This window comes from Chiloscyllium plagiosum, chromosome 7 (genome assembly GCF_004010195.1).
Source record: "Chiloscyllium plagiosum isolate BGI_BamShark_2017 chromosome 7, ASM401019v2, whole genome shotgun sequence".
In the NCBI taxonomy this organism is placed as follows: Eukaryota; Metazoa; Chordata; class Chondrichthyes; order Orectolobiformes; family Hemiscylliidae; genus Chiloscyllium; species Chiloscyllium plagiosum.
Genome location: NC_057716.1, coordinates 50,316,228 through 50,342,529, shown reverse-complemented (window position 1 = coordinate 50,342,529; position 26,302 = coordinate 50,316,228). Strand labels below are relative to the sequence as shown.

The following is a 26,302-nucleotide window of genomic DNA, read 5'->3' as shown; positions in this document are numbered from 1 at the left end:
GGGGTGACTTTATAGAGGTTTACAAAATTATGTGGGGCATGGATAGGATAAATAGACAAAGTCTTTTCCCTGGGGTCGGGGAGTCCAGAACTAGAGGGCATAGGTTTAGGGTGAGAGGGGAAAGATATAAAAGAGACCTAAGGGGCAAAGTTTTCATGCAGAGGGTGTTATGTGCATGGAATGAGCTGCCAGAGGATGTGGTGGAGGCTGGTACATTTGCAACATTTAAGAGGCATTTGGATGGGTATATGAATAGGAAGGGTTTGGAGGGATATGGGCCGGGTGCTGGCAGGTGGGACTAGATTGGGTTGGGATATCTGGTCGGCATGGACGGGTTGGACTGAAGGGTCTGTTTCCAAGCTGTACATTTCTATGACTCTATAATAGTTTCTTCCCTGCTGTTATCAGGTTTTTGAATGGACTCCATTAATGTCAATGTTGATCTCTCTCTGCACCTTCTTGGCAGTTGTAACATTATATCCTGCGCTCTGTTCTGTTGTTACCCTGATGCAGTTGTATCATACGATCTGCCTATACGTCATGTAAGACAACACTTTTCATTGTACCTTGGTATGTGTGGCAGGAATAAATCAAACCAACTAAGGGTCAATGATGAGAAATAACTTAAAAAAAAACGTGCGTTTTGTGGTAGGCTATACACTGTAAAGTTGTTACATGTTAATGCAAGCCATAATGTCTTTGAAACTCAAGGAAGTGAGATACATTTGTAAAAGTAATTCACTTCTTCAAAGGAAAACTGCTTTAAGAAAGGAGTGGCATGTAATTACAAATCAGAGCAACACATCAAACTCCATGGCAAAAGTCCACCTTTTCACATAATTGAATCCTAAATGAGTACACTGACCTTGAGCTTTCCGGAATTCTTCCAAGCTGCTCTTTCCTCTTCGCTGAATTGAAATGAAAGTGTTGAAACAGCTTGTGTGTATAATAAATTGTACAACACTTTCACAATGCAGGTAAAATGTTCTGTTAAACAAAAAACATGGTTACAAGAAAACTTCTCGACATCTGCTTTTGATGTAGAATAACACTTTAGATTGCAGACTAAAGAAATAGAAAATACACATCATATATTTTCCCAAGGGCATGAACTGGAAGCACACACAGACTTTATCAGAAGCACACATTACCACAATGAATAAAAGTTGAATGTACTGCAATGATTTCTATGAAACACAAAACAGTACTTAGGGAGAAATATTGTGGCATTCATGATTTTGAAACAAGCCCTGAAGCAAAGGTTCAAATAGTCGGACACTGGACAACTGAAAACGACTTATTTAATGGACATTTGAGACAACTAATTAAGCATTTGGTTCAATCTTGCCTAATGAATCTTGTAAGTGGACCAGCCTTTTGTGTCACGATCAGTTCCATCTCTTCTGCTGCATTTTCTCTCCTAACCACAGAGTAGAACTGGAACAAAGAATGTTTCATATATCCCATAGAGAGAGAGAGAGAGAGAGAGAGACAGGCAGAGCTGGACAATCTGAGAAGCAGGCTCTGAATTTCATCTTTGCTGCACTTTTCAATATCATAAACCATATCTCCAATGTATATTCTCAATTCCTAAAATGCCATCAAATAATGGTGGAACTGTAATTTTGCATTTGATAAAGAAGACAAGGCAGATAGTTATCAGAGTAATATGAGTATAACTCTGTTCGAATGCGACAGACTCGTTCCGCATTCAGCAAAAGACAGCCCTTCCAGTTCATGAAAGGGGACATTTTTGTACACTAACATTTGGGAAATGACAGAAACTTTTCCCAGCTAGAATTTAACACTCGTCATCATGGTGAATGTGGTGGTGAGAGTTATTCAATCAGGCAAAGAGCAGCAGTTGAGGATCAAGCTACTTTTCCACCTCTGTCCAAATTAATTCCATGAAGGGAAGGCCTGTGGATGGCCTTCACACCCTGCTGCCAACTCATGCATGTAAATGGGAGTTAGTGCAACTTAAGGGCTTCATCCGAATGGGGCAGGGACCACGCAACCTCTGCCTTTGATGTTCACCCCCAATATCCACCTGCAATTGTTCACTTGAGATTTGGGATCTGGTAAATGGATGACGGATGCCATACTGATAGCAGACACCACTTTGCTGATGGCCCTTGGCCAGCAGTTTTTCAAGAGACTGGATTGCACTCCCAAGGTCCTTCATTACAGAAAAGGTCCACTGCTCTCCAATTAGGTGTCAAGCAATAATTAATAAGACAGGCATCCTCTATAAGAGGCAAGGCAATGCTCTTGCTGGCTCTTCAGAAGGTGGGCAAGATCCCCATTGTCTCAATTACGTACTACTCTATATGTTGCTTAGACTGACACAGAAGTTTGATGTGGCTGATAGCCTTCCCTCTGACTGAACTGGTTCCAGTTAGACTCCAGGAATGTGCAGAATTATTAAAAAGCTTCCCCAGGACTTGTATTATTGTTATGCCTGGCATGACAACTTGGTCATGTACACAGATAGCCCCTAAAACACCAGTGTTTGTTCAACAGGTACAGATATCTACATTCATAGAGTCATAGAGATGTACAGCATGGAAACAGTCCCTTCGGTCCAACTCGTCCATGCCGACCAGATATCCCAACCCATTCTAGTCCCACTGCCAGTACCTGGCCCATATCCCTCCAAACCCTTCCTATTCATATACCCATCCAAATGCCTCTCAAATGTTGCAATTGTACCACCCTCCAACACATCCTCTGGCAGCTCATTCCATACATGTACCACCCTCTGCGTGAAAACGTTTCCCCTTAGGTCTATTTCATATATTTCCCCCCTCACCAAAAACCTATGCCCTCTAGTTCTGGACTCCCCAACCCCAGGGAAAAGACTTGGTCTATTTATCCTATCCTTGCCCCTCATAATTTTGTAAACCTCTATAAGGTCACCCCTCAGCCTCCGACGCTCCAGGGAAAACAGTCCCAGCCTGTTCAGCCTCTCCGTATAGCTCAAATACTCCAACCCTGGCAACATCCTTGTAAATCTTTTCTGAACTCGATTTCAAGTTTCACAATATCTTTCCGATAGGAAGGAGACCAGAACTGCACACAATATTCCAACAGTGGCCTAACCAATGTCCTGTACAGCCACAACATGACCTCCCAACTCCTGTACTCAATACTCTGACCAATAAAGGAAAGCATACCAAACGCCTTCTTCACTACGTCTACCTGCGACTCCACTTTCAAGGAGCTATGAACCTGCACTCCAAGGTCTATTCGTTCAGCAACACACCCTAGGACCTTACCATTAAGTAGATATCTCCTGCTAAGATTTGCTTTCTAAAAATGCAGCATCTCGCATTTATCTGAATTAAACTCCATCTGCCACTTCTCAGCCCATTGGCCCATCTGGTCAAGATCCTGGTGTAATCTGAGGTAACCTTCTTTGCTGTCCACTACACCTCCAATTTTGGTGTCATCTGCAAATTTACCAACTATACCTCTTATGCTCGCATCCAAATCATTTATGTAAATGACAAAAAGTAGAGGACCCAGCAACGATCCTAGTCGCACTCCACTGGTCACAGGCCTACAGTCTGAAAAACAACCCTCCACCACCACCCTCTGTCTTCTACCTTTGAACCAGTTCTGTATCTAAATGGCTAGTTCTCCCTGTATTCCATGAGATCTAACTTTGCTAATCAGTCTCCCATGGGGAACCTTGTCCTACGCCTTACTGAAGTCTATATAGATCACATCTACTGCTCTGCCCTCATTAATCTTCTTTGTTACTTCTTCAGAAAACTCAAGTTTGTGAGACATGATTTCCCTCGCACAAAGCCATGTTGACTATCCCTAATCAGTCCTTGCCTTTCCAAATACATGTACATCCCCTCCCTCAAGATTCCCTCCAACAACTTGCCCACCACTGAGGTCAGGCTCACCGGTCTATAGTTCCCTGGCTTGTCTTTACTGCAAATAACACCCTGTAAACATAAAGTTCCCATTGCGTATTGTAAATAAAAGTACAGATGAAAACAAATGTTGTGTCACAAAGGGAAAAGTTGAAGAAATGCTTAAAAGTTAGATTAACAATCATTTGTTTTCAAGAGGTTGCAACAAAAAAAAGAGAGAAGGGAAGCGAGGTTTCACAAAATGTCAGAAGCAGTTGATCACTCAACTGTGGATGAAGAAAAGGTGGCAGTTTAAATGCACTAAAAGCCAGATTTAGACAGATGCAGCAGAGAACACATTAATAACAGTATGCAGATGCAAAGCAGAGCAAGCTTATGGTGAGATTTGACAAACTGATAAGAAAATTAAAGTACAGTTAATACATTTGAAGTTTGTTCTGAAGGAGGGTCACTGGACCTGAAATGTTAACTCTGATTTCTCTCCACAGATGCTGCCAGACCTGCTGAGTTTTTTTTAGTAATTTCTGTTTTTGTTTGTGAAGTTTGGAACATGTAAATCATTAAGGATGGAAGCCACAGGCAAGCAAAACAGGACTTGAAAGCAATGTTCGGGACAAACTGATGAGCAAAACTGGAAAAGGTCTCCAAAGAGAATGATGAAGGGGAGATTTAATAGGCCTACTCAAAATTATGAAGTGTTTGATAAAGTAAAGAAAAACTCTTTCCATGGCAGAAGCCCGATAGACAGAACAGGCAGATTCAAAGTAATTGGCATAACAATCAAAAGGAGAGAATGGAACTTGTTTTTACAAATGTTACAGGTGATCGTTATCTAGAACATGTTGCCCAAAAAAATGGTGGGAGGAGGTTCAAATACAATTTTCAAAAGGGAATCAAACATATATTTGAAAAGGGTTCTGGGGAAAAGAGAAAGAGAGTGTGACATCTGGATAGAATCAGGAGTTACAATCAGTCAAACTGCCATCAGGTTGTGCTCTAAAGCTTTAGAGATTATGGAGGCTGCATTACTATCAAGAATAATTGAGTTTGGAGTCATGGACAATGTTCTCCACAGTAGAAAGGTTAAAGTAAGTGTTGATTTTGGCTTAGCTGTGGAAACAGTACAATGTATTGTTTAATGTATTATTTTGAGTTGAGCACAAAACATGAATAATAATGATGGAGTGAGTGACTTTCTCGGTATGTCTTCATGACAGTGCAGCATTGAAGGGTCAATAGCGAGACTTGATTTTCCTGCAAGGATTGAATCAATTTCCTGTGAGAGCAATATTAGTCACTAATCTGGTATAGCATTTCTCTGCACTCAAAAGAGATCATTTTAAAGCCAACCGGGTCGGTGTGGACTTGTTGGGCTGAAGGGCTTGTTTCCATACTGTAAGTAATTTAATCTAATCTAATCAAAAAAGACATCTCATAAATCATGACAAAAAACATTAATAAGTACAGATAAAATTCAGTTATTAACTGCCAGCTAGGTAATATTCATGAATGAGTCGTCGTCAGGCTTGCAAAATAAAACTTTAATTAGAATATTTTTTCACCAAATTTAAGCATGGCTGGTGAAGAGACACACTTTTGCCTGCTACATAAAAACAGAAAACAGGAGCCAGAGCAGATGTTCAGCCCATTGAGCCCACTCTGCGCTTCACCATGATCATGGCTGATCCTATACCTCAACATCATACTCCCATTGCTCCTCATATCCCCTCTCAATATCTTTAGACTCTAGAAATCTATTTCTTTTTAAAATATATTTAGTTATTTCACCTCCATAGCCTTCTGTGGTAAAGAATTCAACAGGTTTATTGCTTTCTGAGAGAAAAAAATTCTCCTCATCTCAGTCCAAAATAGGCTACTGCATATTCTAAGACCCTTGTTCTGGACCCTTAGCCAGGAAAATATAACACCTGTCTCCAGACTGTCCCTCATGTCAAGTTGAGCAACCCTGGAAACATGAATGCAAGCATATACAGATACTTTGTTCTGGTAATGCTTTATATCATAGAATCATAGAATCCAGACAGTGTGGAAAGAGGCCATTAGGCCCAAGTCCATATCGACGCACCAAAGAGTATCCCTCCCAGACCCATTCCCCTATCGCTATTACTCTCCATTTATCTGACTAATGAACCAGCCTACACATCCCTGAACACTACTGGCAATTTTAGCTTGGCCAATTCACCTAACCTGCACATCTTTAGACTGAGAGAGAAAACTGGAGCACCTGGAGGAAACCCAGGCAGACACATGGAGAATTTGCAAACTCCACACAGACATAAAATCATTGTGAACAGGAGCCAGAGCAAATGAGGCTGGAATTGAACCTGGGTACCTGGCGCTGTGAAGTAGCAGTACTAACCACTGAGCCACTATACTGGAAAATATAATAATGGTCAGGTCCTAAAAAATATTTTCCTAAAGAAGGGCACAACAGCTGACACTAGCATCTCAGTTATACTAAGCTGAAGACAGCATTTATGTGTATATTTCGTTCTTCTAAATTCTAGTGAGTGTAGACCCAGATTCCTCAAATGACAAACCAGTCATCCATTTCTTTTAGAGAAATTCCCAACAAAAAATTATTGTCAATCTAGTAATTTTAGATAGGCCATTAGTTTGGCTAGTATGGGAAATGGCCAGAGAAAATGTGAGGAAAGACAGAGAATCGGAGGAATGCTTTTCTCAGGTTAAGTTCTAGACCCATTACTGATCAGATGAAACAATTTTACTTCATGCATGATCCAAGAAAATTCAATGCCAGCAACAAACAACAGAAGTGGAAATGTCACTCTTAGATAAATCAGGCATGTCACTCGCTTTAACAAGCAGAGAAATTCATTATGAAAATATAAATTGAATAGCAGAATAAGCATTTAATTAAGAGTTTACATGATTACCATAAATTAAAAATGGTTTCCAAGTGATGTTTCATGGGGAAATGCTGGAATGCACTTCCCAGAAGGTGGTGAGACCAACTTAATTATTGAAATGCTGAAACATGTTATTAAATGCAATAATGCTGAAGTTATCAAAACACTATGCTCCTCCACCTTCAAACCAGACAAAATACCCAGGAATGTCAACCTTCTAAATCAGGTAATGGAAAGGACAACGCATTTCTATCACAAAGGAAAATTACAAACGTGAACTTTAACATAGGCATTATATCCCTCTGATAGCTAGTTGTATTTAACATTGTTTCTATCAGCCAAATATTATCTAGCTCAACAGGTCATGTTCAATGGAGCAACCTTACTGCATTCCAAAATCTGTAGCACACTCCATTATTTTGGAGACACAGTATGGGTATGTGCCAGTGTGACATCACCATGGCAACAAGGTCACAGATTTTGAAGTGACTTAGCCTGTTCATACTTCATTGCCTCCAAACGTATTTTCTGAAACTTGCTCCAGAGGTGGTGTCCATACATCCTGTGATATCCTTCGAATTATATAAGAAACATAAAAAGTATACACTAATTTTTTTATGTTGATTTTAGCATAGCATAACTGAGATGCTGCAGCTCTTGTAACCCTCCTTAAAAAAATATTTTTTAGGACCTAACCAATATTATTTTTTTCCTTATATAAAACACTACCATAACAAAGTATCTGTATATGCCTGCATTCATGTTTCCAGAGTTACCCTACTTGTTTTATCTCCACATAGAGATCACTATTTGTTGCTGGATCTGTTGGTATATATTTTATTCACGTGTCATCGAATCTTGTAATCTGCACAACTGGATGCTGTACTAACACCCGAAATGAACAAATAAATATTTTGCAAAGATTTATACCAATAATTATAAAAGAAAAAAAATCGTATCACGTAAAACTCATACGTAAGTGCGGGAAAGAGAAGATATAACTAAATATTTGGAAAATTCATTGCACAAATCTTTTTATTATTTCACTTTTTAAAAAATTAGTTTATTACTTTAATAGGACATACTTTTTAATCCTTCTGTATTTTATTTTTGCTTACAATATGTTAACTTCAATTAGTATCTGTTCACAGCTAATTAAAACCATATTTTTTTTAAGTGAGGGATTAAGTATACAGCCCTTTTCACTTCCAATCAAATTCATTTTGGACTGACTGGATGAATATGTCCACTTTTTCTCAGCTGACAGTGTCCTGAACAAAATCAACTCCGATAGTGGACATTATCTAATGGTATAAAGTACTAATAATGTAGTACAGAACTGAAAATCTCATCCTGAAAAGTCAGAACACTAGTTGTTTTCCAAAATTAGTGTTATATCAGAATAATTGGGACTGTTCTTTGAAATTAGGGCAATATACAATGTGAGAAGAGAAAGTTTTTATCTGTCTCTGAATTGTGAACACCAAATAAAGTTCCATTTCTATTTGGCATCCCAAACTTTGATCAATTCTGAAGTTCATACAAAAAATTAAAGTCTCAAAACAACTAAGTGTAACAATACTCAGCAAAAGACAGAAGCTTTGCAGTAACAGGGACTTGCCGAACATGCATAAATATAAATGTAAAATGCCTATGAGAAACAATGCCCCTGCAATGCAAAGCATACGTTAGCATATAAATATACTCATCTTTTAGCTGAGATGTAGACCTAAAGTCCAACAGGTTTCTTGGGTGAACATAAAAGATCCCATGGCATTATTTCAAAAAAGTGCTAGGGCTCATTCCCAATGTCCAGGCTAATAAGTATCCCTCAATTAATTACATAAAAACTGATTATTATACTGCTGTTTGTGGGCTTTTTATTTTACACAAATTGGTAATCACATTTCCTACATTAGAAGAGCAGCTACACTTCCAAATCTGCTTCACCGCCCATTAAATGCTTCAAGGTATCATGAGGTCTTGGAAGATCTTTAAAAATGTAAATTCTTCTCTTATCACTTTCCACTAAAAAATGTTTGATGTAGCTTAACAGTACCAACATTCACTCTCCTGTAAGATAACGTTTTAATCGGAATGAAGAGTTTAAGTATAAAGCTAATCAACACAACTAACTAGATATTTACAAATGTACAAATACAGTGTCATGATATCAAAAGATTTTCAAAATTTTATTTTCAATGAAGTTCACCTGGTTCATTTAGGTTTCCCTTCCAAGATAATATATCCTAAAAGTCGTTCTCCAATTATTTAAACTTTTTAATCTTACGTGCCAGACCTTTGGATCTGTAGCTGGACTTTGTGTTTCCTTTTTTGAGTTGAGCCAAAGGTCAAGTGAAGCTGTGAGTTTTATTTCACTGACTTTTCTCCAGCAACCATACTTCAAACATTGTACTAAGTGAGTATCACCTGATTCTGATGACAGTACATCTACAGTTATTATAGGTTACACAAAAAGTGCAGTTAGGCATACAGCATGTCTGCAGACAGTTGTTGCCAAGGCTTTTTTTGTTTACTCATTTGATTCTTCTCCCATTTTTCACCTCTCCAGCTACTCACCCCCCATCAACATTCATGTTTTAGTGCCAACAAATGTTCTGACCTCCATCAAGGAGTCCTTTCTCAAATAAAACACTCAATTTGCAGCTGTGCTGCTTTGTGATGAGATGAGATCAGATCAATTTTCTTTCACTGAATGAGCACTGAAACAGCATTCACTTTGGCTTAATCAATGCAGGATTGAAAAAAATCTACCAATTCTCATCCATCTGCGAGCAAGACAACGTGACTCCCATGGTCCCCATAAGCGGAAAAAGAATGGCCGAGTTCTCTTCTGCCAAATGCTGATCTTTATTTCCAAATAAGCCAAATATTTGATGATTTCATTCACATGATACAATTTTATTCAATACATACCCACATGCAAATTCAACATATGTAACAGATTTCTTTCAAATTAGCAACTAATTTTTATCCATGGGAGTTTCCAATTTTAGTTTACTGTTTAAAATAAACTGAATAGATTCTTTTGGATTTGATAACTATAACCAAAGACCTTTGTGAGTTGGTATTCATCACACATTCTTCTCAGCCTCAGGCTGTGTGTTGACATTACATGTCGCATCCAGTAAGCACTACTGTAATTATCATTTTTTGTGTACAGTCTCTTATTATACATGATTGCTGCAATTGTGACTGCTAAAATTCAATGTAAATTGCTATCTTTATCCCTCAGGCACTGAGCTAAGATTGAAGGATCACTCAGATCACAGTACTGTTAACAGCTGAAGGTCATTGAAAGGACATTATTTCACAAATAAAAAAAAAACAGCTTTCTATGCCTCGTGTCCTCTTTGTATTAGCAAGCTGATAACAAGGTAAAGGAATAGACGATACTGATAAGTATGCCAAGCTCCTACTAAAAATCTTTTCAGTGCAGAGTTGTGCATGTAGATAAAGTGTCATTAATTTGCTACATGAAAGCATGCTCTAGTTGATTGTTACACTGAAGATTTGATGACAGTCTATCTGGCCTTACAAAAATGTCCACTGAAAGGCTCTATGCAAAACCTCAAAAGATATAAAAAGTAAACCTACCCTTGTGTAATTCTTGTGGCATAGTTAAAACAAGGATGAGCAAGAGAGATGAAACATCCCGGTACAATAATGGTACCTCTGGTTTCTCATCATCACATATTCTGAAAGCAGAAATTAAAGAGTTACACAAAAGACAGTTGATTGAAAAGTTGTTTTATGCAAACTGATACATTTTGTGTTTCCATTGTGAATCTCAACACTCATTGCCTAGTTATTGTATTTTTCAGAATTCATCCAGATTTCATCCGTTTGAAATTAATTCCATTATGCAGTTCACCTGAGATTGAAAGAAATCATTTCCCACGTGAAAGGCAAACTCAAGAAAACAAAGTAGCCCACAAACGTGATAACTTCACAATAATTTCTGATTTAGATACAATTACTTAATAAAGCCCTTTACCACACTTCAAAATAACATGTTGCAAATGTTGAACGATACTTGCTCTCCTGCTGAGTTATCAATGGAATTTAAAAACCCTTCATTAGTTATCAAAATCTACACACGAATGTTAAGATAGTATCAGATTTCAGTTACCGATGAACTCCCAAATTAGTAAAATTAGCAAGTGGCTTAATTGATTGAGCAGTTGGCACCACAAACCAGCTTAAGCATCTAAGATCTTACCACTTTGGAAGTGGCAAAATGGTTATGAAATTTTTTTTTGACCAGGTTCAGAAAAATTGAGGTCGAAAAATGCTCAGCATATCAAACCACTGATCGTGCCCTGGCAACAACCTGTCATCAACATATTTGATATAAACCAGCTAAGTTTCATTAGGAGAGGAAGATGTAGGGGAAAAGGTGGCAGAACAGAGGGGGAAAATGAGATTGAAAAGAAAGAGGTTAGGAATTGCAGGGGGGTAGGATGCAAAGGGTCCATGTGGTGAAACGGTTGCAAGAGATATGGGGACAGGCAGGTGGCTACCATAGGCATGGCATGGGATCACAAGAAGAATAGGGAACAGAGAGGCATGAATCTGGAGTTATAGGGAGAAAATCATGCACCTTTAATAAAATTCAAAATTTCATGACTTTTCCATGACCAATTTAAACTATATTATGAATATTTTTCCCCCATAAAAAACAATTCAAACTCTGATATTTGTAGTTTTTCATAAACATTGTTGAGTTACATTTTGTGTCAGTTATTCAATAACCTTAATTTCACACAAATCCATACCGTTTTATAGAATTCTTTTTGTTCCACAAAACGTGCTTATGGTGTCAAAAGTCTATTTACTTGTAAAAGAAAAGTAAAAAGCAACAAAGATCTGCCATAAAAACACATCAAATTCTGTTTGACTTTACTTTCATAAACAGACAAACAATCTTGCTCTACTACATCTGGAGAGGCATTGTGTGTTTTGCACAATCAGCATGTTTGTGTTCTTTCACCTTCTGCACAATCTGCTTCTCAATATTCTGCAAGGCTAAACTTCTCTTCAAGTGAAGTCACGTGTTTGATTTGGTGTGTCAGGTCAAGTATTTGGTATTCTAAAAATTCTGCTTTCTAAATCTGTATCAGGTTTCAGTGCTTTGATATCTACCTCAATTTGAAACACCTCTTTTTTCCAGCTTTGCACTTCTATCGTCTAGCCTCTCCATTTTTCCCTTCTGCTCTAGCATTCTTTTTTCTTGGCTGCATCTCCTTCCAGATATCTTTTATAGTGCTGTCTGGGAGTAACAGCTAATGGCAAAAGGGAATTTCAAGGAAACGAGAAAAGGAGACAAAAGACAGTGCAAAAGAGAGAGAGAATGGGGACAAGGGAGAGAAGACAGATGAGAGACAGAGACAGACAGAAGGGAGATGCGGGGGGCGGGGAGCGAGAGTGAGACAAAAGACAGAGAGAAGAAGGGAGATGAGTTTCCTCAACACTAACTGCCCTTCCACCTATCTTTATGCCACCTGCAAACTTAGTAACCATACCTACACAGTTTCTCATCCAGTTCGTTAGTGTATAGGTATGGTCCCAACGCTGACCCCTGCGATCTCCACTAGTCATTGGCTGCCATCCTGAGAAAGACCCTTTTGACCCCATCTGCCAGTCAGTTAATCCTCTTTCCATGCCAGTCTTTTGCCTCTAACGCCATGAACTCACCTCCTATTTAGTAGCCTCCAATGTGACATCCTCTCAAAGGCCTACCAATTTGCTTGTTAGATAAAGGAAGTAGTTGAAGAGTGTGGTGCTAGAAAAGCATAGCCGGTCAGGCAGCATCCTCCGTCAGGAATTCTGATGAAGGGCTTATACCCGAAACGTTGATTCTCCTGCTCCTCAGATGCCGCCCTGACCGGCTGTGTTTTCCCAGCATCACACTCTCAACTGTAATCTTCAGCATCTGCACTGCTCACCTTCTTCCAGATAAAGGAAGTATTTAATCCTTCACTTGGTTTGGCTTTATCTTGTTCATAGTTCTTTACCAATTTCAAACAATACATTTACTGTAATTTAGTTTGGGGGAGAGAAGGGAGACCCTTTTGATCAGGGAGATAATAGATATAGATAGAATAGAGTGGGGTAGAGATAAGAGAGGCGAGAGCGTGGAATTAGGGAAGTGTTAATGAAGGCAAGAGATTGGAGAGGTGAGAGGGAGAGAGTTCTAGAAATAAGAGGTGGGAAGAAGTAGCCATACGTATACATCAGAGACGGATAAATGTCTAACTATATTCTGAGTTACCACGGTTAATGGCATGGGAGATTGACTGGTCATTTATTAGATTTAGGAAGAGAACATGGAAGATATCATGAGGGTTTGCCACTGTAGAAATGCCTTCCCTTGGTGTTGAGAAAATTACTATGTGTGCAAACAAGAAAATCTAAAACAGTGGATCAGAGTCCTTTTCGGTGAGCTCACTCTGATTTTAAACCACATCATGGCTGTCACCACCCACGCGCTGGATATTGGTGTTGTAACCCCCTTCTTCTGGATGTTCGAGGAGCGGGAGAAGGTGAGTGTCACGGGTCGGGGGTGCAGGGAATGGTTACTTTCTCCTGGGGCAGTCCGGCAGACTCAGTGGTTAGCACCGTTGCCTCACGGCGCCAGGGACCCGGATTCGATTCCCGCCTCTGGCGTCTGTCTGTATGGAGTTTGCACATTCTCCCCATGTCTATGTGGGTTTCCTCCGGGTGCTCCGGTTTCCTTCCACAGTCCAAAGATGTACAGGTTAAGGTGGATTGGCCATGCAAAATCACCCATCATGTTCAGGGATGTGTAGGTTAGGGTGGATTGGCCATGCTAAATTACCCATAGTGCCCAGGGATGTGTAGGTTAGGGTGGATTAGCCATGCTAAATCGCCCTATCGTGTTCAGGGATGTGCAGGTCAGAGTGGATTGGCCATGCTAAATTACCCATAGGGTTCAGGGATGTGTAGGGTAGAGTGGATTGGCCATGCTAAATTACCTGTAGGGTTCAGAGATGTGTCGATTAGGGTGGATTGGCCATGCTAAATTACGCATTGTGCTCAGGGATGTGCAGGTTAGGGTGGATTGGCCATGCTAAACTACCCATAGTGTCCAGGGATGTGCAGCTTAGGGTGGATTAGACATGCTACATTGTCCCATAGTGTCCAGGGATGTGTAGGTTAGGTGCATTAATCATGGGAAAATTTAGGGTAGGGGACTAGGTCTGGGTGGGTTACTCTTCAGAGGGTCAGTGTGGACTTGTTGGGCTGACGGGTCTGTTTCCACACTGTAGGGATTCTACGAATCTCTCGTCAGAATATGCTTCTAACTATGATGCCATTGAACAAAACTGTGCAGAGAAACACCCTGAGGAATTAATCTATTTATTTTGTTGTAACTGGGCAAAATAGAAGAAAATTGTAAATTTAGGACTTACCCATAATCCATAACCTGTGTCAGTCGTGTAAGTCGTGTCCAGGGATTATAAGCAGAATCAATTCTAAAAAGGCGCATGTGCATGGCTAACACATGCAACAACTGATCTAAAATACAAAAAAGAATTATTAATGCTATAATACAATATTCTATGATCCAAAATTCTACATATTCTCAAATAAGGAATTATTTTTTATCCTGCAAAAGTTTTATTTATGTACAAAGTCCTTTCAATTAGCAGATAAACATCAATTTGTGGGGATTTTCTGTATTTACTGTTTCATTACTATTGGTTGCAGTAATAGTTAGTTTTCCAATTGTATTTAATGAGTATAAATCTTATCATTAAACAAACTTACACAAATTAATCTGAGTCATATAGGTCTACAGCACTGAAAAAGGCTATTTGGACCATTGAGGCTGTGCCAGTTAAAACAACCTCCTAATTCTTCCAATTCCATTTTCCAGCACTACTTGGCCCAGGGAAAATGGAAAATGTCATCAGGGTTTTCTACTATAGAAACGTCTTCCCTTAGTATTAAGAAAATTACTGCGTATGCAGTCATGAAAATCTCAAACTGGTTAGAATTAATGCTATACCAACTATGATGCTGTGAGACAAAACTGTGTCGAGAAACAAGTGTACATCAAAAGTGTACATCTAAATATTTCTTAAATGTTTCTACTTCTGCTACCCTTACAGGAAGTGAGTTTCAGATTCTCATCAACCTCTGGGTGAAAAATATTTTCCTTATTTCTCCCCTCGACCTCCTATTCTTTACCTTAAATCTATACACCCGATCATTGATCCCTCCACCAAGGAGGTAAGTTTGTTCCGGTGTCCACCCCTCATAATTTTATACATCTCAATCATGTACCCCTTCAGTTTCCTCTGCTCCTTGGACAACCTGTCTATTCAATCCCTCTTCATAACTGAAATTCTCCAGCCCAGCCTAGTGAATCTCCTCTGCACCCTCTCCAGTGCAATCATACTTGTTATAATGTGGATTCCAGAACTGTACACAATAGTTGTGGCCTAACAAACGTTTTATACAGTTTCAGCATAACCTTTCTCCCCTTAAGTCCGATGCCTCATCTAAGAAAGGCAAGTATCCCATGTGCCTTCTTAACCACTTGATCTACCTGTTCACTACCTGAAGAGATCGGTGGACATGCATACCAACATCCTCCCTGAGTGTTTCTCAGGGTCCAACCATTAATCATATATGATTGCCTTGCCTGGTTTGTCCTGCCCAAGTGCATCATCTCACACTTATGCAGATAGAATTCCATTTACCACTGATCAGTCTATCTACATCTTCATGTAATCTAAGGCTATCCTCTAAATTATTTATCACCCCACCAATCTTCATATCGTTCACAAACTTAGTGAACAACCCTCCTACATTCAATTTGTCAATTTTTTATATTTGCTACAAACAACAACAGCCCTAATATTGATCTCTGCGTCTCCAGAGGAGAGTGAGTTTCCAGTCACAAAAACACCCCTCAACCATCACCTTCTGCCTCGTATCAGTCAGCCAATTCTGTATCTAATTTGCCAAATTTCCTTGAACTTCATGTTATCAATCTCTTACATGGGACCTGATCAAAAGCATTGCTGAAGTCCAAGTAGACAATGTTGAATGCATTGCAGTCATCTACACACTTGGTTACAACATCAATCAAGTTGGTTAGACAAAACCATGCTATTTTTGATTAATCCCTGCCTCTCCAAATGCAAATTAATTCTGTCCCTCAGAATCGCTTCCAATAGTTTCCACACTATTAAAATTAAATTGACTAGTCTGTAGTTTCCTGACTTATTGCTTGCTCCCATCTCGAATAATAGTAGCACATTGGTTATCTTCCAGTTCTCTGACACCTCTCCTGTGGCCAAGGAGGAATTGAAAATTATTGCTAATGCCCATGTTATTTCTTCCCTTGGCTCATTTAACAGCCTGGGATGAATTTCATCTGGCCCTGGAGGTTTATTTACTTTTAAGCCTGTCAAACCATTTGGAAACTCCTCTGTCTATGCTAACTACTTTTAAGTTTACTTATTTAAATTGAACAAAATCAGTACAGTCTACTAGTTAAAATTTGTACAAACGGAGGAGACCCATCCCAATTGAAATCCGAAAAGCAGATATTATATTTATAGGACAGGACATAGCATTGCACAGACATAAGTTAGCAGCTGCAAATTGTTGCAACAGCAGAGGGAAATAATTTGCAACTAAAGATTAAGTAGTGTTTCACATAATACACAAAATAGTTTATTGGCTTTCACGTTCTATTGCATGTTATTCAAATGTAAACATAAAGTGATTGTATCGTAAAGTATTAAGATGGATTCAAAGGGTAAGCGAACAATGCAAAATCTGAGTTGAACATTTGATCACGTAATTCACAATTGTATTTTAAGTCAATACCATAATTAGTTGATAGCCATATCAGGAATTTCCACTAAGGGTATCTCAATCAGCTGCCAAATCTTAGACAGAAACCTCAGGGATGGGTAAACATTATTTCAACCAACTTTCTGAAATTACTACAATCAGTTGAGAAAATCCTTGAGCAGAATTCCAGCGTTGTTTCAAAATATTTCAGCTCTATCATCCAATTCAAAAATGTTGCATGCAATCTTCATGAACTAAAGTTATCAAACTTAAAAATGTTCTTTTATTTTATGTGAATACAATAGTTTAAACAAGAGATGAAACATCCCCTGTAACCCTTACTCTGCTAATGGAGTAACCAGTACAACACTCTGTTGCACATTTCTTTGACAGATGTATTTGGAAGATACAGAAGTAGTATGTAGCATCAGGTTGGTTGAATCTCTGTCCACTGCAGCAACATCTATGCTACTCAGATGTTTCAAGCCAATTTTGTTTTTCATTTTTCTGTCCATTCATGGGATGTGGGTATTTATTTGTCCATTCCTAATTACTCTGAAGCAGATTGTTGGTGGTGAGTTGCCTTCTTTAACTGCTGCAGTCCTTTGGATGTCAGACCACCCAAAGGGCTGTTAGGAAGTGGTTCCAGGATATTGACCTAGTGGTAGTGAAGACACAGCGATATACTTCCAAGTGTGGCTTGGAGATGGTATTCCGAAGCAACAATGCATCTTTGCCAGTATCTTCTAAACCCATAATCAGTCCCATCTTTAAGAGCAACAGATACTTGCGACACCCTCCAAGTTCCCCTCCAAGCTACATTCAATCCCTTAGACGTAAAGGGTCCAAAAATATTCATAATATTCCAGCTAGCTGACTGGTTTGACTGGTATTCTAGCTGGTACAACAACTGCCTTGTATACTTTTAGCAAGCTTTACTTTTAGAGTCCCTCCTTTGAACTCCCTCCCTAATGGCATTTTGGTCTATCTACAGAACATGGACTGTAGCAATTCAGAGGTAGGTCACTATCACCCACTCAAGGACAACTGGAGATGGACAATCAATGCTAGTCCTCATCCCATGATTGAATTTAAAAAAATCTGTTGTCCTTGTACTTCTGAGTTGTACAGGCCAACAAGACAATCAGGTGTAGGAAAAGAAGTAGACCATTCAGGCAATCATGTCTTCTCCTCTATTCAATAAGATCATGACTTGTTTGGTAAGCCTCAACTCCTCTTATGTCTTTTTTCTCATAACCCTTGACAAGAAATGCAAGAACTAGGAACAAGAGTAGGCAATTTATTCCCTTGAGCCTTCTCCACCATTCAATGTGATCATGGTTGACCACATCCTGGCCTCAACTCCACTTTCCTGCCCACTCTCCATATTAAACTGTTAAAATTAAAATCTACCTATCCTTCTTAAATTTATTCAATGTCCCAGCATCCACTATCCTCTGTGATAGTGAATTTCAACAATTTCACGACTTTGACAGAAGTATTTAAATCTGCTACCTCTCACCTAAAACCATTACCGTACTGACTCAAAATCTGATTCTCAGTCATGAATATACTTAATAACCCAGCATGGGCAGTCCTTACTGGTAAAGAATTCCATAGATTAACTACCGTCAGCACATCAACAATAAATTCTTCCTCATTTCAGTCCTAAATGGGTGATGTCTTATTCTGATATTATGCCCTCTGGTCCTAGACTCTCCCACTAGGGAAACAATCTTTCAACATCTACCCTAAGAATCTTAAATGCTTCAATAAGATCCCCTCTCATTCCTCTAAACTTCAATGAGTATGGGCCCAACCTACTCAACCATCCCTCATAAGAAAGTCCTTCCAGACCCAGGATAAACCTAGTGAACCTTCTCTGGACTGCCTGGGATAAAGGGCCCAAAGTTTTCTCGGCATTCCATTTGTTGTTTGACTACTGCCCTGTATAGTTTTAGCAAGACCTCCCTATTTTTACTTTATTCTCTTTGAAATAAAGGACAACAGTCCATTTCCCTGCCCTATTACCTGCTGAATGTGAGCACTGCCTGACCTGCTTTGCTTTTCCAGCAAAGCTTTTCTCAACTAGCTTTAATGTTATTTAATTCCTTCAACCCCACAGGAAACATGTTTCCTATACTGACCTAACTTAATGCCACAGCTTTCAACACCTTGGTTAGGTAATCCATCAACCATTTAAATAAAATAAAGTTCATGCTCTAAGTACTCATAATTTAACTCCTTAAGCTTAATATTAATGCAATATAAATCTGATGTAGGAAAGGTCGATGAACTTAGAGCATTGATCAGCGTGTGGGAATATGACATTGTTGCAATTGCCGCGAGTTGGCTGAAGGAAGGAGGGGGTTCAGTATACTGACCCTTGCTGTTGGTTATTGCCATTAGTGACTTGGATATGCATGTAGAATATATATGTGAGTATATAATTAGTAAATCTGCAGATGAAACGAAAATTGCTGGTGTTGTTGATTGTGAGGAGAGGGGTCTCGGGCAACAATCAGATATGACCAGCTGTTAAGTTATGGCAAATGGAATTTAATCATGTTAAGTGCAAGGTAATGTATTTTAGGAGATCTAATAAGGGAAGGACATACACAATGAATGGTAAGTCCCTTGAGAGTACTGAGGAACAAAGAGACCTTGGTGTATAAGCCCATAGATCCCTGAATGTGTCAGCACAGGTAAACAAGATGATGAAGTGAGGATGTGGGATATTGGCTTTAATTAGCCAGGGAATAGAACATTGAGCAAGGAAGTCTTGTTACAATTTTGTAAAATGTTTGTTAGGTCACAGATGGAATACTATGCCTAGTTCAGGTTGCCACTCCATTAGAGGGACATGACTGCACTGAAATGGTGCAGAGGAGATTCATCAGGATATTGCCTTGGATGAAAAGTCTCAGTTATGAGGAGAGACTGGATGGGCTCAGTTGTCTTCCTTGGAGCAGAGGAGGGTTGTGGGAGGAATCTGATTCCGATTTACAAAATTATGAGGGGTATAGAAAGAGTAGATCATGAGAATCTCTTCTCCATGGCAGGTGTGTCTAATCAGAGGGAGGGCATAGTTTTAAGGTGAGGAACAAGTAGTTTACAGGAGATCTGAGAAAGATTTTTTTCACCCAGATGTTGGTAGAAATATGGAACATGCTGCCTGAGAGGTGGTGGAGCCAGATACTTGCAATATTTAAGAAGCATGGTATTGAGTACTTGAAATGATAGGGCATGGTAGGTTTTAGACCAAGCGCAGGCAAATGGGATTAGCGTCGTTTGATGTTTGTTGGGTGGCATAGCCATGGCGGCCTGAAGGGCCTTTTTCTATTCTGTGTAACTCTGAGATCTATCTTGCCTGACAGTGTACTGTAGAAGAGCTGCAACAGTTTTAATCTATTATGACATTATACATTTGACTCTCATGATCACGTCAAGTAGGGGTTTCAGAACAGTCATAGTTAAGGATAGACAATGTATAAGTAAGTCAGGATGTGTGCACAATCTTGCAACTTGGCTTTAGTATTAGATCTTGTGAAACTATCTAGTTTAATCGAGCCAAATTTAATGAATTATTACAATTTATCCTATTGGGTACAATGCAGCCGTATGTCCATGATATCTTGTTTCTTGAATTTTGATTATCATCACAATCCATCCTACTGCTCACAATCTTTCTTTATAATACTATTGGAGGTCAGGAAATAAATCACTCACTGAAGATGTCCTCCCTTTTCAACTTAGACAATGTGACTGGTTGAGTTAAACCTTCAGAATATTTATTGATGTTGAGGACACAATAATAATGCTGCCTTGAAGCAAGCAGAATGTGATTTGATTGTTTCTCATGAGAATGGCAATGACCTGGCAATCACCTGTGATGCAAAATTATCTACCACCCAACATACAGGTTGCGGTCTGGCAGGGGTAACATTCAGCATTGCAAAAGGATTGAAACAGAGCACAATCTTTAGCAACCAGCCCCAATGAGAAAATCATTGATCAAACAGCTGAAAATGACAAGGCTAAGGATACTGCTGGGAAACGCCTGCTGCAGCAATCGATTTCAGATGCACATTTTCCTCTTTAGGTGCTGGGGTTCCTTGAAGTCACTTTCTAGCCAAATACTGCCTATGTGTCGTAATGGATTTACACTTAAATCAAGTGAGAGAGTAGTTGAAAGCTCTGGTGAATTTGGAACCAAACATCAACAAGCAGGTTTTTGTTTGATGGCTAAACACTTCAGAACATAGGCTGCTCAATCAATTATGGCATTATTATACACATGCTGTTTGTTTCAGTGCCTTCTCAGAATACTTCACCAATTTAAGAATAATGATTGGCCAGTTGAATGGTAGTACTCAGAAGGTTTCCTTTGCCATGAATTGCCAGTTGAAACACATATAGTCAAGTATTGGTTGCATAGCTGTTCCTTTGCCCAGTTATTGCACAAAAACAGCACAAAGTATACCAAATTTATTTTGGGACAATGTTACAAATTTTGTCAGTTATAGTCCAGAAAGTAAAGTAATCCTTACTACTGCTATAAGTACAATTTTGCTCAAGAGGATAGTGCTTTTTAATTGTTCAATGATCTATTTGAAATAGATAAATGTCAACAAGAGTTCTGGAACATCTTGAATTGAAAAGTCATTCTGAAAACCTTGGAGACGGAAAGAGTCAATTTTATAATTTCACAAGGCACTGGTCAGATTTGAGAGAAAAATCAATTTGAAAAGTCCAAAGAATGGTATGCAAGAGAAAGACATTTGGGAGCAGGAGTCAACACAGATTAACATAGACTCACATCAAAAAGAAAAACAATCACTGCATATATTTTAATGATTTTATTTAACAAAGAACTAGCTTAGTTCTTAGAGTTTCAACCTGCATTATTTAGCCCATTGCAAAAGTTCAAGATTAGACAGTTTGAAGGTTAGAAATTTTCCCTAGGGAGTTGTACCCAAAATTTCAGAACATTAAGATTGTAAATGAAGTTGTGGGGACACAAGGATGAGGGAGGCTAGGAAGGCTGGTGACAGCCTTGGGAAATGGCCTGACTGAAGCCCTACTTATTCCCAATAAAGAAGTCCTCCTCTTGAACTTATACATGCGATTCATTTTAATTTTTGTATTTTTAAAATCCAAGAAAAGGTCAGAGAGACACTATGGCACAGGAAAAAGCCATTCATCCCATCCAGTCAATCCCACTTCATTTTGGTCCCCACAGCCTTTAAAGTTTATTCCTTTCAAGTGCCCATCCAACTTCTTTTTGCATCATTCTGCATCCTTATTATTCTCACTCACTGTGTTAAAAATAAATCTTCTTCATATTCCTTCTGCATTTCTTGCCTAGTCTTAATATTATTTCTAAGATCAACTACTGGAAAGGCTTTCTTGTTATCTTATCGAAGTTTGTCATAATCCTGTGTTTCTATCAAATCTTCCCTTAATCTCCTTGGCTCCAAGGAGAATAATCAGCTTTTCCATCAAAACCTCAGGACTAATATCCTGATTTCCTTCAACTGTTCTGCTCAATCTTTGCAGCATCTCAAGAATCTTCACACCTTTCCTAAAGGTGGTAACCAGAACTGGAGACAATGCTCTAATTGAGGCCTAACCAAAGCTTTATAAAGACTCAGCATAGTTTACTCTGCTTTTGTACTCAATGCTGTGAAGTCCAAGATCCCATATTCTTTGCGAATCAATCTCTTGCTATACTCTGGCACCTCAAAGCTTGAAGTATGTACACCCAAGGTCCTGCTGTTCCTGCACACTTTTCAGAGTTAAGCCAACAGGTTTATGTTGTATTTCTAAATCCCTTCTGACAAAATGTTTCACCTCACTTCTGTGTTTTCGAATCAGATCATCTTTACAGTTCGTCACACTTCCAACTTTGAAATCCTGAGGAAATTCTGAAATTCTGTATATTCCAAGATCCAGGTCATAGCAAAGAAAAAATGACCCTAGCACAGAGCCTTCAGGAACATTAAAAGCACTATTTATCACAACTTGCTGCTTTCCACTTTTAAGTCATGCTTTTTTTAATTAATCGTTCACCTCGCCCTTCTATTCTATAAGGCTTAAGTTTTATTAATTTACTTTTTATGTGGTACATTGTCAAGTGCTTTCTTAAAATCCACATAGACAACATCCACTACACAAGACATTTTACCAGCTGGAGACAGATTTGAAGCATTGGCTGGTTTTGGGAAGACTCGGCATTTAGAAGCACATGAGCTGAAAAGGTGCAGTCTGGGTTTTAGAAGTCTTTGGGTATGAAAATATGTTTCCTTACACATTTTAGTTAGATAAACAGCTGTGTAATTAGCCTTTCTTAATATTAAAAGAAATGTTTCAAACTGTAGAGTTTAAAGCATGCCAGACCCCATTTTCGCCCAAGCAACCTCACCACTATGAGGCCACGTTGCTATTGAGGCCTTGTCCCTAGTGTTGCAGCATCAGCATTGTCCGGTAGCCACGGGGACAACCAGGCAGGTAGAGAGAGCCTCAATATAAAAAATAGGAAAAGGGGTAGTCTACTTGGTCCCTTAATTCTGCTCCATCATTCAATAAAATAACAGCCATTATGTAAATAAATGATTGTAGTCTTTAATCCACTTCCCTGCCCTGATAATTCATAGAATTCACAGAATCCCTACAGAGTGAACACAGGCCATTGGGACCAACAAGTCCACACCAACCCTCCGAACAGTAAGCCACCCAGACCCAATCCCCTACCATACATTTACCCCTGACTAATGTACCTAACCTACACATCCCTAAACATTATGGGCAATTTATCATGGCCAATTCACCTCACCTGCACTGTGGGAGGAAACTGGAGCACCCGGAGGAAACCCACGCAGACATGGAAGAAGGTACAAACTCCACACAGACAGTTGCCCGAGGTTGGAATTGAACCCGGGCCCCTGTGAGGCACCAGTGCTAACCACTGAGCCATTGTGCCACCAATGTTCTACTTCTTTGTGGATCAAAGATCTGTCTGCAGCGCTGACCCCTCAGTCTGCAACTGGGAAGCTGTCTCCACACTGCTGGCCTCATCTCCTAGCCTTTGAAAGTCTGCAGCTCTGACAACATTAACTTATTTCAATTGATTATACATTGTTTGGTGGCAGGTAGCCATTCTGACACCCAATCTGCTTCTGGGAAAATGGCTCGGGGTGGAACGGTGCCAATAAGCAGTTACACCGTCCAGCCATACAACTTTTCATCTTCATTTCTACATGAGAAGCAAATTCAGCCCTATTCTTTCACATGCATTTCTCAATGAGTATGCATTGTTTTCTGCATTTAACCTCTTTAAAACAAGCCGTAAATTGAAGATAAATTAATATAATTTATATCCAGCTCCTTTCCATGAAGCAGTTAAAATAGTACAGGACTATAATACCTACTGACTCATTTTCTAATTTACTTTCGTTGTCTTTCCCTATTTGTGCATGGATCTCCCTCTCTTTATAAATGTTTGCTTCTGATTTTTGTTTTTTTTAAATCTTTCCATCCTAGTTTCAATTCAACTGTAGTTAACAATTAAAATAATAGTTGAAACGAAATATAAAACTTGTCACTTGGTCTTGAAATCATTTGGGATGGAAAGAAAACCCTGCCATAAGACAAAGAGGCTTTTAATTGCATCAGAAAATCCTAATAGAAAATATTGCCTTGAAGCTAGGAACAATAATTCAAAGTACAAACTTCAAATGCAGGCATCTAAAAGAGGCTGAGAACATATCGTTATGTTATGTGCAACTGGACATACATAATAGATTGATGCCCAGTCATGGCACCCAAAGTTAGAAATAAATTGCATAATCTTGGATGGTTTTTAAAGGCTCAAATGATGGAAAATGAGACTTTTGGAGGTGAAGGAAGTTGCTAGTGATGAAATATTCAATCATCCAAAGACTTTTAAAAAACAATCATTAAACTTGGCAAGCAGATACAGTGAGAATGAAATACTCTGAGAAGGCTGCATCATCAATGGCTAAAAATGAAGTATAACGTTAGATTAAACCTGCAAAGGTTAGTAGTAGATCAGAGTACTGGTCAGATTTTAAGAACTAGAAAAAGGTGACCAAAAACAGGAAGTATAAGACAGAAAACAGATTGTAAGACTGTCTACAAGTATTTAAAAGGAAAAGAGCAACAAATGCTCTCATCTAGGGAGTGAGCTGGGGATTTGATAATGAATAGCATTCAATAGATATTTTATGTCTGTCTTCGCCACAGAAAACAGTGAAAACCTATCCAAAATACTTGAAAAACTTAAGTTAAATGGGAGGTAAGAATAATGGACTGCAGTAGTTCAAGAAGGTAGCTCACTACCACCTTCTTGAGTGCAATTAGGAATAGACAATAAATTGTGGCTGAACCAGTCACATCCACAATAAATAACCATTACCAAGAAAAAGGTGTTGAGAAAACTATTAGGCCTAAAGGTTGATGTTTTCCCAATGCCAGGTGCCCACATCTAGAGTCTTAAAAGAAGTGATTTTCGTCATGGTTATAAATCTTCCAGAACTCCTTAGTCTATGGAAGGATCCCAGCAAATTGGAAAATAGTTAATCCACTATCTTTACTCAATAAAGAAGAGAAACAGGACACTATACAGCCTAACATTTGTCATATGGAAAATGCTAGAAAACAAGATACTTAGAAAAGCCATAATGTGATCAGGCAGTGTTAAAGGGCGTCTGTTCTTAAGTCTTATGTTTGCATAATTCTTTACCAGTAATCAATGCCCATGACTGAATTGGCACCATGGAATCATAGCGAAATACAGAGTCAATGTCTTTCAGAAAGAAGACTTCAAAATGGTTACAGAAAATTTATCAAGGAAAAAAGACAGTTCAAGCAATATTGCATTTTCCTTTTTGTAACCTGATAGTATCTATAATAGCTACTGGTCTAATGTAGCCAAATTACATTTTTCACATACAAAAACAATGTCAACTTGCAACCTGTCTGAACACAATATTTCATTTATATTCTATTCAATATCTATTCTAGAGCACATATTTGCTTAAACATCAAAATTAATTAAAACTGATTCACTTAAGTGTTCAAGAGATGTCTTTCATATTTTCTGTATCCCAGGAGTGGAACACTGCTGTTTAAAAAGGACTGTTGCCAAATCATTTCACCCTCATTTACTCTGAATTCAGGAAGCAGGTGACAGCAATCAATTGCACTGCAATCTCGATCTTCAATTATTTTAAAAGCTGCAGGAGATAATTACAAGCCTGAGGCACTAGCAGTCAGCTGACTACTATACAACTCTGCTGTCAAAAGAATGAGTATAATGATAGCCAATTATTGTGATATTCCAGGAGAAAATAACACTTGATTTAATACTCCCCAAGTAAAATAGGCAGTTCAGCAAGCTAGACCCTCCAATACATTGAACAGGAATGCAACAGGCCCTACAGATTTTTGATTTTAAAAATCCTCGTTTTAAATGCAGCACCTTTCAAAAGCATCAATCAAGGGCATGACAATGATTTTTTGTCAGCCTAGAAAAACAAAAGCTATGAAACACAATTACAACTAAATGATACTTTAAATTCATAGCTTAGCTGTCTTCTGAGGTTATTCATCATGTTACCATGTAAATCATTAAACATTTCAATC

The 26,302-nt window shown here is 38.8% G+C and overlaps 1 protein-coding gene across 10 annotated transcripts in view; it reads right to left on the bottom strand.

Moving 5' to 3' along the window:
• ubr3 (ubiquitin protein ligase E3 component n-recognin 3) overlaps window positions 1-26,302 on the bottom strand; it is a 351,638-nt gene that overhangs the window by 42,608 nt on the left and 282,728 nt on the right. For all 10 annotated transcript variants that reach the window (XM_043693670.1, XM_043693671.1, XM_043693672.1 and 7 more), the window contains 3 exons: window positions 14,236-14,341; window positions 10,397-10,497; window positions 866-987 (listed from right to left, as the gene is read on the bottom strand). In XM_043693670.1, the coding sequence (XP_043549605.1) occupies window positions 866-987; window positions 10,397-10,497; window positions 14,236-14,341 (329 nt within the window). The remainder of the gene's footprint in view (window positions 1-865; window positions 988-10,396; window positions 10,498-14,235; window positions 14,342-26,302) is intronic.